The sequence below is a fragment of the Entelurus aequoreus genome, linkage group LG15 (assembly GCF_033978785.1).
Source record: "Entelurus aequoreus isolate RoL-2023_Sb linkage group LG15, RoL_Eaeq_v1.1, whole genome shotgun sequence".
NCBI lineage: Eukaryota > Metazoa > Chordata > Actinopteri > Syngnathiformes > Syngnathidae > Entelurus > Entelurus aequoreus.
This window is the reverse complement of record NC_084745.1, coordinates 15,602,245-15,616,514: the sequence shown is the minus strand read 5'-3', so window position 1 is coordinate 15,616,514 and position 14,270 is coordinate 15,602,245. Positions and strand designations below refer to the sequence as shown.

At 36.9% G+C, this 14,270-nt stretch overlaps 1 protein-coding gene and 1 long non-coding RNA gene across 3 annotated transcripts in view; one reads left to right on the top strand and one right to left on the bottom strand.

Annotated features, from left to right (window-relative positions):
• The window catches only part of LOC133629857 (cadherin-12-like), a 312,919-nt gene that overhangs the window by 161,069 nt on the left and 137,580 nt on the right, over positions 1 to 14,270 (bottom strand). The window contains exon 3 of the mRNA XM_062020904.1: positions 11,144 to 11,438. Within this exon, the coding sequence (XP_061876888.1) occupies positions 11,144 to 11,438 (295 nt within the window). The remainder of the gene's footprint in view (positions 1 to 11,143; positions 11,439 to 14,270) is intronic.
• Positions 1 to 14,270, top strand: part of LOC133629861 (uncharacterized) — an 87,603-nt gene that overhangs the window by 2,670 nt on the left and 70,663 nt on the right. The gene's annotated exons all lie outside the window — the stretch shown is intronic.

Sequence of the window (14,270 nt, the reverse complement as noted above, 5' to 3'; positions counted from 1 at the left end):
GGCAGTTGATTGATTGATTGAGACTTTTATTAGTAGGTTGCACAGTGAAGTACATATTCCGTACAATTGACCACTAAATGGTAACACCCAAATAAGTTTTTCAACTTGTTTAAGTCGGGGTCCACTTAAATTGATTCATGATACAGATATATACTATCATATATTCTATGAGTATTGAAAAAGAGCGGACATTCTTAAAAGACAAGAAATATAGGTCAAAAGGTCAGAAATTGTACTACACTATCATCATAATACAGTCATCACATAAGATAATCACATTGAATTATTTACATTATTTACAATCAGGGGTGTGGAGGGGGGGGGTATGGATATCAAGTAGTGGACATAGAGAGAGAGAGAGAGAGAGAGAGAGAGAGAGAGAGAGAGATCAGAAGGCATAAGAAAAAAGAAAAAGTATCTGCATTTGATTGTTTACATTTGATTATTAGCAATCCGGGGAGGGTGTTAGTTTAGGGTTGTAGCTGCCTGGAGGTGAACTTTTATTGCGGTTTTGAAGGAGGATAGAGATGCCCTTTCTTTTATACCTGTTGGGAGCGCATTCCACATTGATGTGGCATAGAAAGAGAATGAGTTAAGACCTTTGTTAGTTCGGAATCTGGGTTTAACGTGGTTAGTGGAGCACCCCCTGGAGTTGTGGTTATGGTGGTCATTTACGTTAAGGAAGTAGTTTGACATGTACTTCGGTATCAGGGAGGTGTAGCGGATTTTATAGACTAGGCTCAGTGCAAGTTGTTTAACTCTGTCCTCCACCTTGAGCCGGCCCACTTTAGAGAAGTGGGTAGGAGTGAGGTGGGATCTGGAGCGGAGGTCTAGAAGTAACCTGACTAGCTTGTTCTGAGATGTTTGGAGTTTAGATTTGAGGGTTTTGGAGGTGCTAGGGTACCAGGAGGTGCATGCGTAATCGAAAAAGGGTTGAACGAGAGTTCCCGCCAGAATCCTCAAGGTGCTTTTGTTGACCAGAGAGGAAATTCTGTAGAGAAATCTCGTTCGTTGGTTAACCTTTTTGATTACCTTGGTTGCCATTTTATCACAGGAAAGGTTAGCCTCTAGAATGGAACCTAGGTAGGTGACCTCATCTTTCCTGGTGATAACAATGTCACCTACTTTTATGGTGAAGTCAGTGACTTTCTTAAGTTTGATTTGGGACCCAAACAGGATGGATTTTCTACACCTGTGATTTGTCCTTGCCGGATACCAGCAAGGCAGAGTCATCCGCAAACAGAATTTATTATGGGTCTACTGAAAATGTGACCAGATCTGCTGGGTCAAAAGTATACATACAGCAATGTTAATATTTGCTTACATGTCCCTTGGCAAGTTTCACTGCAATAAGGCACTTTTGGTAGCCATCCACAAGCTCCACTGCCCGCTAGTGTTACCATACCTGAGTTATTGTGTAGAAATAAGGGGAAATAACTACAAAAGTACACAAAAAAGATCAGTCAAAATAATACATAATGTCGGATATAGAGAACATACAAACCCTTTATTTATTGTAGCAAAAATACCGAAATTCCACGACATATTGAATTTGCAAACAGCCAAAATTGTACACAAAACAAAACTATAATCTGCTACCCAAGAATATACAACAATTCTTCTCAACAAAAGAGGAGAAATATAATCTTAGAGAACAATGTAATCTAAAACATCTGTACGCAGGTACAACACTTAAGACCTTCAGTATATCAGTATGTGGAATTAAAATATGGAATGGACTAAGCAAAGAAATCAATGTACTAATATGATCCACTTCAATAAACTCTTCAAACTTTACAAAATACAAAGAAGAAGAACCATGATAAACATTCTGAATGTATTTCATCCATCCATTCATTTTCTAGATAATCTTACTCATCTCACCATATGAAATGTAACTTACTTACGTCACCAATTGTTATTCATGTATTTATTTATTTGATTATTACTTATGGAGTATATTGTGAATAAATTGAGAAGAGGAAGTGAACAAAAGTTTTAGCAACTGCTATGCAAATAAAAAGGCGTATGATTAAATAAACTGCTTCTTCCTACTCCTTTTCGAATATGTTGAATAGAGAAACTAGAAATTGTGATGTATCATGTTGTATGCATGCATGTTCCAAATACACTCAAACTCAAACTCAACAAGCTTCTGGTTGAATTTTAGACCACTCCTCTTGACAAAATTGGTGCACTTCAGCTAAATGTGTTGGTTTTCTGACATGGACTTGTTTCTTCAGCATTGTCCACACGTTTAAGTCAGGACTTTGGGAAGGCCATTCTAAAACCTTCATTCTAGCCTGATTTAGCCATTCCTTTACCACTTTTGACTTGTGTTTGGGGTCTTGTTGGAACACCCAGCTGCGCCCAAGACCCAACCTCCGGGCTGATGATTTCCGGTTGTCCTGAATGAAGAATTTGGAGGTAATCCTCCTTTTTCATTGTCCCATTCACTCTCTGTAAAACACCAGTTCCATTGGCAGCCAAACAGGCCCAGAGCATAATACTACCACCACCATGCTTGATGGTAGGCCTGGTGTTCCTGGGATTAAAGCAGCATCTCCTCATCCGGAAACAACAACACTGGAAATGTGTCCCGTAAAAAAACGTCCGACTGGAACTCTAATAACTAAAGTTCCTTGGGTGAATAATGCAAACTCACTATACCGGTATGTTTTAGCTTTTTCATGGTGAGTTTAGTGACAGATATAAGTAAGAACTTTACACTACTTTATATTAGAAATGGCAATAGCGGAGGATGAATGTCCCACAACAAGAAGGTAGAGAAAAAGAAGCTTATCGACTACGGTGTCGCCACAGACTACAAAGGCGGACTCGGGCAACTTTTTAGGATTTATGCAGATCCCAAATACAGATCAGCAGGTGCCAGGATATAAGAAAAGTTGCTTTTGCATAATATTGTGAAACAAAACGTCAGATAATGTCTTTCCTTGTACACACACCATAATAATACTCGTAGGTTTAATGTGCCGACAATCCATCAAGCGGTGCGGCGTCATAACTTACCAAAGTCGTACTAAAACATTTTGATAGATTTTTGAGCGCTGTGTAATTTATTTTCAAAGGAACGTATAAAATGTTTGTGTTGTTTACTTGAGTCATATTGCCATCATATTGCAGTCTACATGTATCTCTTCTGTTTGACTGCCATCTACTGGTCACACTTGTCATCACACCATGTGCCAAACAAAATAGCTTCGAGGTCTGTAAGCAAAACCATAATTATTCCGTACATTAGACGCACTGTCGAGTTTTGAAAAGAAAAAAAAAAACATTTTTAAGTGCGCCTTATAATCTGGAAAATAATGGTACCTTGTTTATTTCCATGATGACCACCTCAACGTTTTTTTTTAAGTAGTCAGAAATATTAAGCAACTAAAATGCGCCAAACATGGGTAAGCGTGGAGCGTGATTGGCATTTTTCCCATCATGCGTTGTAATGGATTTAAATAGGTGTAATTATGAGTTGTTTTATGGAGGTTGGAAGTTTTTCATAAAATCCACAAAGTTCAGTGAGCAGGTTGTTGGATGTGATCATGTTTATTGACGTTTTGTGTTTTTTGTGGTTTTGTTGGTCTTCAAAAGTGAAAACACAATAATGGTCATTTATCTGATTTACTGGCTTTGCAGCAATCAGATAATACAATTAATTCTATATCATTGTAAACGCTTTGAAGTGGGAAAGGGGTAGGATTAAATAAGCTTTGCTTCTTCCTACTCCTTTTCGGGCATGATGTAAAATGAAATGATATGAAATTGTGTGACGTATTAAGATGTAAGTGTGTTCATGTTCGAAATAAACTAAAGAAAGAAAGAAATAAATAATTTGGAAACACCCCTCAGGCCAGATGCCTGGGGTCTCGTGGGCCAAATTAGTTTGGACCACCGTGTTCTAAACTATCATAACAAAATATAATTATTCTTATGTTGCATTTTATGTTTGGATGGAACAACGGCAATTAGTGTAATACTTCATTTAACCTTCTTATCAATATTCCTAATAATTGTTCTTAACGTTGCTGGGACGGGTTTGGTTTTGGAATTGGATTGCATTATTGTGGTATTGTCGTGTATTGTTTTGTTGATTGATTAATAAATTCATTAAAAATGAATAAATAAATTAAAAAAAATAAAATAAAAAAAATGTATATATATATATATATATATTCCTAATATTACTCTGCCAACTAAAACCATTGAAAATAATATGACACACCCGAAAACTTACCATATTTTGCACACATTTTGGTTTTCAGGTGCAATTTTTGGTAGGATTGAGGTCAGTTGTATTTTCTAGTTTGGTATTTTTTCAAATAATTACTCCTGTCAAAATAGTTTTTAATCCGATTTAATTATTCTTTTGAATTTAGATTACTAATCACAGGTTATTCGCTTGCATGATTTAAAAATATGCTTTCTTAAGACACCAATATTTGGACAAAATGCATTGTTTTTGTGAGAATGTCATCCAGGATCAGTTTAAACATGTTTTACTTGAATGTACTTCATTTATTGGCTCAAAACTTTTTGTATGTAAAGTCTGGTCAGAGTGTATTTTGAATTTTAACAGCACTTTACTTGTTTTTTTTACCAGCCCGAATAATAATCGAATCTTTGTCTTTTAGAATGTGGGTCAATAAAATATTTGCTGCAGGGCCGCTCTTTGGACACCTTTGGGGGCTGCAACGAATAATCAATTAAATCGATTAATTTGATTAGATTTATGTTCTGTTGCATCGATGAATCGTATAAAGCAGACCTGGGCAAAATACGTCCCGATTTTTAATCCGGCCCTTAATCCGGACGTTTTACATAATTTTTTTAGACCTTTAACATCAAAACTGTAGCCGCCATTATGATGTGCAGTGTTGTTTTTAAATGACCGCAAGTCTTGAACTATAGAAAGTATTTAAATGGTTGAAATCTGCACTTTTGAGTATTTTACGAGTTATTACAGTAATCTACGTCACAGCAGCTCAGACGAGGAACACAGCAGAGTGGGCGGGGTTTGTTTTCAGAGCAGCCAGCCCCAAACGCATGTGTCAGGAACAGACACATTTTTAGAACAAATGTCTGCATAAAAGTGATAATATATCATAATATTACTCTTTGCATTCGTATTTTGCTGTGTGTTACATTTTTGGTGTGTTTTACTTGATTGTAAACGATACACAACTATGGAGGAGCTGGTCTGAGAAGTAAACGAGGAGCGATGTTCATATGTTGTTAATATTCAGTGTTTTATTGTTCATAGTTAACATTGTAAATCCCACTTTATTTATTTTAATGTACGCTCTGGTTTAAAGAGTTTAACTAACAAAAAAATATTACAAATACGGACCTCACGAAGTGCCCGCAACTTTAAGAATGCAACACGGTTTCCGCACGGCTTCTGCAAGAGAGCGCACATGAGAGCGGTGGTGTGTGGGTGTAACTTTTTTTCTTTAACTTTTCTGATAAAAGCAATTTAAATGTCGACAGAACTATTTTCCCTAAAATACGCATTGAGGCTCTTAAATGTGTTTTATCTGATGACTCGATTAATCAAACAAACCAATCGATTACTTAATTAACAAAATAATCGATAGCTGCAGCCCTACCCTTGTCTTAGAAGACCCTACCGTATACTCTAAACCAGGGGTCACCAACCTTTTTGAAACCAAGAGCTACTTCTTGGGTACTGATTAATGCGAAGGGCTACCAGTTTGATACACACTTAAATAAATTGCCAGAAATAGCCAATTTGCTGAATTTACCTTTAACTCTGTTATTATTAATAATTAATGATATGTACACTTAATTGAATGGTTTAAAAGAGGAGAAAACACGAAACAAATGACAATTAAATTTTGAAACATAGTTTATCTTCAATTTCGACTCTTTAAAATTCAAAATTCTACCGAAAAAAAAAGAAGAGAAAAACTAGCTAATTCGAATCTTTTTGAAAAAATAAAAAAAATAATTAATGGAACATCATTAGTAATTTTTCCTGATTAAGATTAATTTTAGAATTTTGATGACATGTTTTAAATAGGTTAAAATCCAATCTACACTTCGTTAGAATATATAACAAATTGGACCAAGCTATATTTCTAACAAAGACAAATCATTATTTCTTCTAGATTTTCCAGAACAAAAATTTTAAAATAAATTCAAAAGACTTTGAAATAAGATTAAAATTTTATTCTACAGATTTTCTAGATTTGCCAGAATATTTTTTTTGAATTTTAATCATAATAAGTTTGAAGAAATATTTCACAAATATTCTTCGTCGAAAAAACAGAAGCTAAAATGAAGAATTAAATTAAAATGTATTTATTATTCTTTACAACAAAAAAATACATTTACTTGAACATTGATTTAAATTGTCAGGAAAGAAGAGGAAGGAATTTAAAAGGTAAAAAGGTATATGTGTTTAAAAATCCTAAAATCATTTTTAAGGTTGTATTTTTTTCTCTAAAATTGTCTTTCTGAAAGTTATAAGAAGCAAAGGTAAAAAATTAATGAATTTATTTAAACAAGTGAAGACCAAGTCTTTAAAATATTTTCTTGGAGTTTCAAATTCTATTTGAGTTTTGTCTCTCTTAGAATTAAAAATGTCGGGCAAAGCGAGACCAGCTTGCTAGTAAATAAATACAATTTAAAAAATAGAGGCAGCTCACTGGTAAGTGCTGCTATTTGAGCTATTTTTAGAACAGGCCAGCGGGCTACTCATCTGGTCCTTACGGGCTACCTGGTGCCCGCGGGCACCGCGTTGGTGACCCCTGCTCTAAACGCAGCTTTTCCCCCTCGCAGTCAACATCTACATAATAAATCCCAACATTTCTGCCGACATGGCAGATCTGCCACTGTGAGCGTGCATCGACTTTGTCTGCCTGGTGGTTGATTTTTCCCTCCGCCCTCGAGGCTACTTCTTTGTGTCCATCCAGACGGAGTCTTCATACGACAACGAGTAGATTCCGCAATTCTTGGAGGGCGGGTGTTTCATATTTCGGAGGTTGCGGTGACTGATGCTGCTCTTGTGTTTTTCTTTGAAACGCTCAAAACAAGCGGTGAATTATTCATTCTCCCCGCCGCCCCCCCCAGGGCCACAAAACCCCTTTGCTCTGTGGGTTCCTGTCACCTTGGAGATGATTCCACTTCTAAAAGCATGTGGCGGGAAGCCGGGCTCCGCTCAGAAAACGGGCGAAGGGCAGAGAAAGTGGACTCTGATTAGCAACAGGTGCACAAAGCAAGCTGATTGCAGCAAACAAAACTCCAGGTTCATTATGGGCGCTACAAATACGCCGCGTTGATGGCTCACGAGTGAGAGGAAGGGGAAAGACGAGGCAGTTCTTCCATGTTCCGCTAATTATGCACATCCGTCATTCGCTAATGTTGGCTGACAAGTTCTCTTCTGTGAGAACGAACCCTCTCACCGCCGCTTGTGCAATTATTTTGTCTCCTTCACAGGCAACGTTTGTGTTACGTCTCCACGTCAGCTACAAGGACCCGCGCCGTGTTTGCTAACCTCCCCCGAACATGGCTTGTCCCGATCCTTTTTTTCCCCGAGACGTACGACTTGAAATATATTAGACGACACCCGCAACTCTCCCGTGGCTTCCTTGACATCACCCCCTAAAGGCTTGTGCCGAGAATACTCCTGAATTTGTGACATCTCGTTTCCCGAAACATTGCAGCCGAGTTACTCCGACATCCTGCAACATTTAGACACCTCGACTCCTTTCATCCAAGGCTTTGAACAGGATGTTTGTTTGAGTACTTGCACCTCCTTTCCACCAGATATTTAAGGTGGTGTTCCCCAGGGCTCCGTTGTAGAACCCCATCTGTATTTTCCTTGTTTGCTTATATCAGGGATGTCCAAAGTGTGGCCCGTGGGCCATTCGCGGCCCACAGGTAATTGTTTAACGGCCCCACGGCACATTCTAAAAATACGATTAAAAAAAAATAAACATAAAAAGTGGTATAAAAGAGTAAACAGGTAACAATAAAATGTTGCTATGTTGACTCTAATAACACTAAGCTGTCATGCAGGCTGTTTCTTTCTTTAAAACATAATAATGAATCAAAAACAATGTTATTATGAATTATTGACCTATTCAAGGCTCCAATTAGGTCACATTAAATATTCCACTTTGAGATATTTTTTGGGGAAAATGTTGCATATTTTGTTTGCCATATAAAAAAATATGTTTTCTTTTTTTTTTAAAGAAGGGCCTAAAATGAACAAACAAGGAACATAATAAACAACAATACAAGTTATAATTGACGGATAGATCTGAAGTTGATCTTGAGACTATTGTGTTAACAGTTTAAAAAAAAATTATGATTTATTTTTTAACACTTTACTGAGCAGGACCCTTTTGTATCCCCAATAATTTTAGTGGGACTTTTTTTTTTTTTTTAAGGGTCATTGCTCAAAAAATAATAATAAATTAAAATCAATGTTGTTATGAGTTAAGTTATGAGCTCCAATTATTATATAATCTGAAATGTTCCACTTTAAAAATTTATTGGGGGAAAATATTTCATATTTTGTGTTTTTTCCATAAAAAAATGGGTTTTCTTTGACAAAAAGGGCATACAACTTAAATCGGAAAAAAAAGAAAACGTTATATTGACAGATATACCTAATGTTGATCTAGATATTTAAACTTTGAATAATAATAATAATACTAAATGACATTTTTTTTATTTTTTTGAACCTAAACCCTTTGGAGTCCCCGGTATCAAGCCTGAGTGGAGGCCTAAATGTATATTTTTTAAACATATATTGCATTGGTTTTTAAAATAAAAAATATCAAAATGGCCCCCGCTTGCTTTGATTTTTCAGTGTGCGGCCCTCGGTGGAAAAAGTTTGGACACCACTGGCTTATATAATGACGACCAATCCTAGATGTGCACAAATAAAATACATGATTGGAGTTTTTGATCGAGGGAAAGTCAGAGCTTAGCTTTGGTGCTGAAAGTTAAAAACACTCAAAGTCTGGTTTAACTTTAGTAGTATAGGTATAGGTCAAACGATACTACACAAGGAGTAGGGTTGTACGGTATACCGGTATTAGTATAGTACCGCGATACTAATTAATTATATTTTGTACTATAGCGCCTCTGAAAAGTACCGGTCCCCCCACCCCCAGTGCCCCCGTCGTCGTCACGTTGTGTCATTGTTGTTTTACGAACAGAGGAGCATGTTCGGCAGCGCACACACACAGAGTACTTACAAGCAGACACAGTGTGTAGACAGAAAAGGGAGAACGGACGCATTTTGGCTTAAAAACTAACAATAAAGGTGAAGTTATAACACTGAAACGCCCACCGGAAGAGGTGCTTTAAGACATGGCTAGCTAGCTAGCGGCTAAAGCCCAGCCGCAGTCAGCAGTGTTTTAGCTACTTCTAAATCACTAATCCTCTTCTCCATGGCGACAAATAAAGTAAGTTTCTTACAAGTATCATCCATGCAGGACGAGGAATAGCTAAACATGCTTCACTACACACCCTAGCTCACCGGCGTCAAAATGTAAACAAACGCCATTGGTGGATCTACACCTGACATCCACTGTAATGATACCAAGTATAGAAGCGTATCTAGTCGATACTACTATGATTACGTAGATTTTTTTGGGCATCACATCTTCTTTCGTTTATTTGAAATGTATATTATGTTTATAAACTCAGGAAGTACGTCCTTGTACGCATGAGGACTTTGAATATGACCAATGTATGATCCTGTAACGAATTGGTATCGGATTGATACCCAAATTTGTGGTATCATATGAAACTAATGTAAAGCATCCAAACAATAGAAGCCTTTATGTCCTGTCCAGCCACTTAGAATAAAAAAAAAAAGCAAAACAAAAAGTAAGGGTTTTAAAAATAAAAAAACATTGATTTTCGAATTATCGCGATTATTACGTGTAACGATTCTTAATCGATTAAAAAAAAATCAAAAATCAAATTTTCAAAAAAAAATGTTTCTTGTTTTTTTTTTTTACCTTTAATCTATCGTCTCCAGCTGTTCAGGCAAATCGTATTGTTGATGTAGATGATCATATCTGCTGTACAGATTTACTTTAGAAAAGAGAAGTGTTGGATACTTCTCTTGTTGCCTTATTTGTTTTTGATATTATTAAATGTTTGGGTAGAATACAAAAAATAAAAAGTGTGGTTTAAAAAAATAAATATATATTTTCGAATTAATCGCAATTCTTATTTGTAACGATTCTTAATCGACTAAAAACAATCATTTTTTAAATTGTATTTTATTTTTTTTATTTTTTTACGTTTAATCTGTCCTGTCCAGTCACTCAGGGAAATGATGTAGTTGATGTAGATGTTTGCTGTACAAATGTACTTTACAAAACAGACATTTTGGATACTTCTTATTTGTATTAGACTTTATTAAATGTTTGGGTAGAATAAACTTATGGGGTTTAAAAATATATATGTATATATATATTTTTGAATTAATCGCTATTCTTATTTGTAACGATTCTTAATCAATAAAAAAAAACAATCTATTAAAAAAAAAAAAAAAAAAAAGCTTTTATTTTTAAAAAACATTTTTTATTTTTTTTTTACCTTTAATCTGTCCTTTTCAGCCACTCAGGGAAATTATATAGTTGATGTAGATGATCATATCTGATGTTCAGATTTACTTTAGAAAAGAGAAGTGTTGGATACTTCTCTTGTTGCCTTATTTGTTTATGATATTATTAAATGTTTGGGTAGAATAAAATAAAAAATAAAAAAGTAGGGGTTTTAAAAATATATATATTTTTTCGAATTAATCACGAATGCAATTTGTAACAATTCTTAATCGATTAAAATTAAAATTTGAATAAAAAATACATTAAAAAATTAAATTAAATAAAAAAGTAATACAGAAATGTAATAGAGCTCTTTATGTGTTTTATGGAGAAATGTAGTTAATCATAGAACTGGCACCTAATGTTATTAAAAAGGATTTATTTTAAATCGAGAATCGTTCTGAATCGAGAATCGATTCTGAATCAAATCGTTACCCACACGAATTGAGTCCAATCGTGTGGTGCCCAAAGATTCACAGCCCTAGTACACAGTATTTCAGAACATTTGGAATTGGTGTTTGGTTTCTTACCCACTGGTGACATCTCGGGGACGGTGGCCCGATACGGTCCCTCCAGGAACTTTGGCTCATTGTCGTTGATGTCCTGCACCTTGATCACAAACTCGGACTCCGGCTCCAGGGGCCTGTCGTCGTTGAGGTCGACGGCCTGGGCGCGCAGCGTGTAGTAAGGCCTCTCCTCCCGGTCCAGGCTCCTTAAGGCATGGATGTCCCCCGTCAACTGGTCAATTGTGAAAATGGAGCCGGCCCCTTCCCCCGAGAGGGTGTACTTCACCGCGCTGTCGCCCTTATCCAGGTCGGTGTGCAGCTGCGGGAGACGAAACACGGGAAAGAAGACGGGTTGAGCGCAAACGACGACACAGATAATGATGAGACCGGAGCACTTCTGGGGAAGGAGCTGTCACGGACTGGATGGGGACGGTCGAGAGGACTCGGGAGCATCAAAAGCTCTGAAGACGCTAAGTCACCAGAAACGTAAAATGATCAGGCTGTCGGAATGTTCCTTTGACTAATGAGGATGAATTCCTCATGCATAATACATGTCGTGATGAAACCACGGATCTGGTTCTGTCTAAGTGTGAGGCAGCTCGTGACAAAGCTGCACCAAAGTAGGAAGAACCGGAGGGACCTTAGACTTGAAACCTAGCCTGGTATCCTCCGTGTTGAACACTTTTAAAAGCAGCGTTTGACTCGTCGGTGACCTTTCCCGTCAATCAAGGCATCGTCTGCGGGTTTTGGTTTAAACCGCCCTGTTGTTGTCTCTCCCACGATGCTCTTGGAGCTACTTGATTATTTTTTTACAGCACCGGCCTTTTTACGCCGTAACAACGGAAGGGATTAAGGGAAACTCCCAAGTCGGGTATGGACGGTAACGGTGGATTTATGGACAACACAGGTCCAACAAACCTGGTCTGTCTACACACACACACATTATTTATTATTTTGTGTGTATTCAGTATATGTTTGAGTGGATGTAGTAAGGGTTTTGTGCGCGTCGTTGACTCCAGACCCGTCTAGGAAAGGAGAACCACACTTTTATTTATTTTGAACCCAAGAAAAATAATCTCCATCTACACAATTCTAACAAAAAACATCACATATAAAACAATGTATTATTTTTTCTTTAACAAAATGTAGTATATAATTACAGGATACATATCATATACAATTACAAGCATGCACAAAACCCAAAACCAGTAAAGTTGGCACGTTGTGTAAATGGTAAATAAAAACAGAATACAATGATTTGCAAATCCTCTTCAACTTATATTCAAGTGAATAGACTGCAAAGACAAGACATATAATGTTCGAACTGACAAACATATGTTTTTTGCAAATAATCATTAACTTAGAATTTAATGGCAGCAACACACTGTAAACAAGTTTGCATAGGGGCATTTTTACCACTGTGTTACATGGCCTTTCCTTTTAACAACACTCAGTAAACATTTGGGAACTGAGGAGACCAATTTTTTAAGCTTTTCAGGTGGAATTCTTTCCCATTCTTGCTTGATGTACAGCTTAAGTTGTTCAACAGTCCGGGGGTCTCCATTGTGGATAGGATTCATAATGCGCCACACATTTTCAATGAGAGACAGGTCAGGACTACAGGCAGGCCAATCTAGTATCCACACTTTTTTACTGTGAAGCCACATTGATGTAACACGTGGCTTGGCATTGTCTTGCTGAAATAAGCAGGGGTGTCCATGGTAACGTTGCATGGATGGCAACATATGTTGCTCCAAAACCTGTATGTACCTTTCAGCATTAATGGCGCCTTCACAGATGTGTAAGTTACGCATGCCTAGGGCACTAATACACCCCCATACCATCACAGATGCTGGCTTTTGAATTTTGCACCTATAACAAACTATATGGTTCTTTTCCTCTTTGTTCCAGAGGACACGACGTTCAAAGTTTCCAAAATGAATTTGAAATGTGGACTCGTCAGACCACAGAACACTTTTACACTTTGCATCAGTCGATCTTAGATGATTTTGGGCCCAGCGAAGCCAACGGCGTTACTGGGTGTTGTTGATAAATAGCTTTGGCCTTGCATAGTTAAGTTTTAACTTGCACTTACAGATGTAGCGACAAACTGTAGTTACTGACAGTTCTTTTCTGAAGTGTTCCTCAGCCCATGTGGTGATATCCTTTACACACTGATGTCGCTTTTTGATGCAGTACCGCCTGAGGGATCGAAGGTCTGTAATGTCATTGCTTACATGCAGTGATTTCGCCAGAATCTCTGAATATTTTGAAAATATTATGGACCGTAGATGGTGAAATCCCTAAATTCCTTGCAATAGCTGGTTGAGAAATGTTGTTCTTAAACTGTTCGACAATTAGCTCATGCATTTGTTCACAAAGTGGTGACCCTCGCCTCATCCTTGTTTGTGAATGACTGAGCATTTCATGGAAGCTTATTTTATACCCAACAATGGCACCCACCTGTTCCCAATTAGCCTGTTCACCTGTGGGATGTTCCAAATAAGTGTTTGATGAGCATTCCTCAACTTTCTCAGTCTTTTTTGCCACTTGTGACAGCTTTTTGGAAACATGGTGCACGCATCAATATCCAAATGAGCTAATATTTGCAAAAATGAATAACGTTTCCAGTTTGAACGTTAAGTATCTTGTCTTTGCAGTCTATTCAATTGCATATAGGTTGAAAAGGATTGGCAAATCATTGTATTCTGTTTTTATTTACGATTTACACAACGTGCCAACTTCACTGGTTTGGGGTTTTATATACTCACAACAATAAGCCCACAGATAATTTCCTTAAATGTAGGTCATATAAATGCATTAATCACCTATAATACTTTGTTTCCAATCTCATCAGAGAATATTTACCTGGAAGCTGCTCCAACTTCAGTTTTTTTTAAATGTGTTCAGTTTCTTCTTGAGTAATTTCTTCATGAAATAAACTTAAATAATCTTACTAAGAGAACAACTGTCATTAATTTAGTCCAAGTATTACTGGCTGTTTGTGTCCGTCCCACTTTTCCCATGATTGACTGTTCAGCTGAATTTGTAACCAACATTTCCCCTCGGTTTTCATATGCCTCGTACAACTAGGTTTTTGTAAAAAAACACAAAAACTAGTCTGTTTGCCCATGCATCAATCCACAGAATA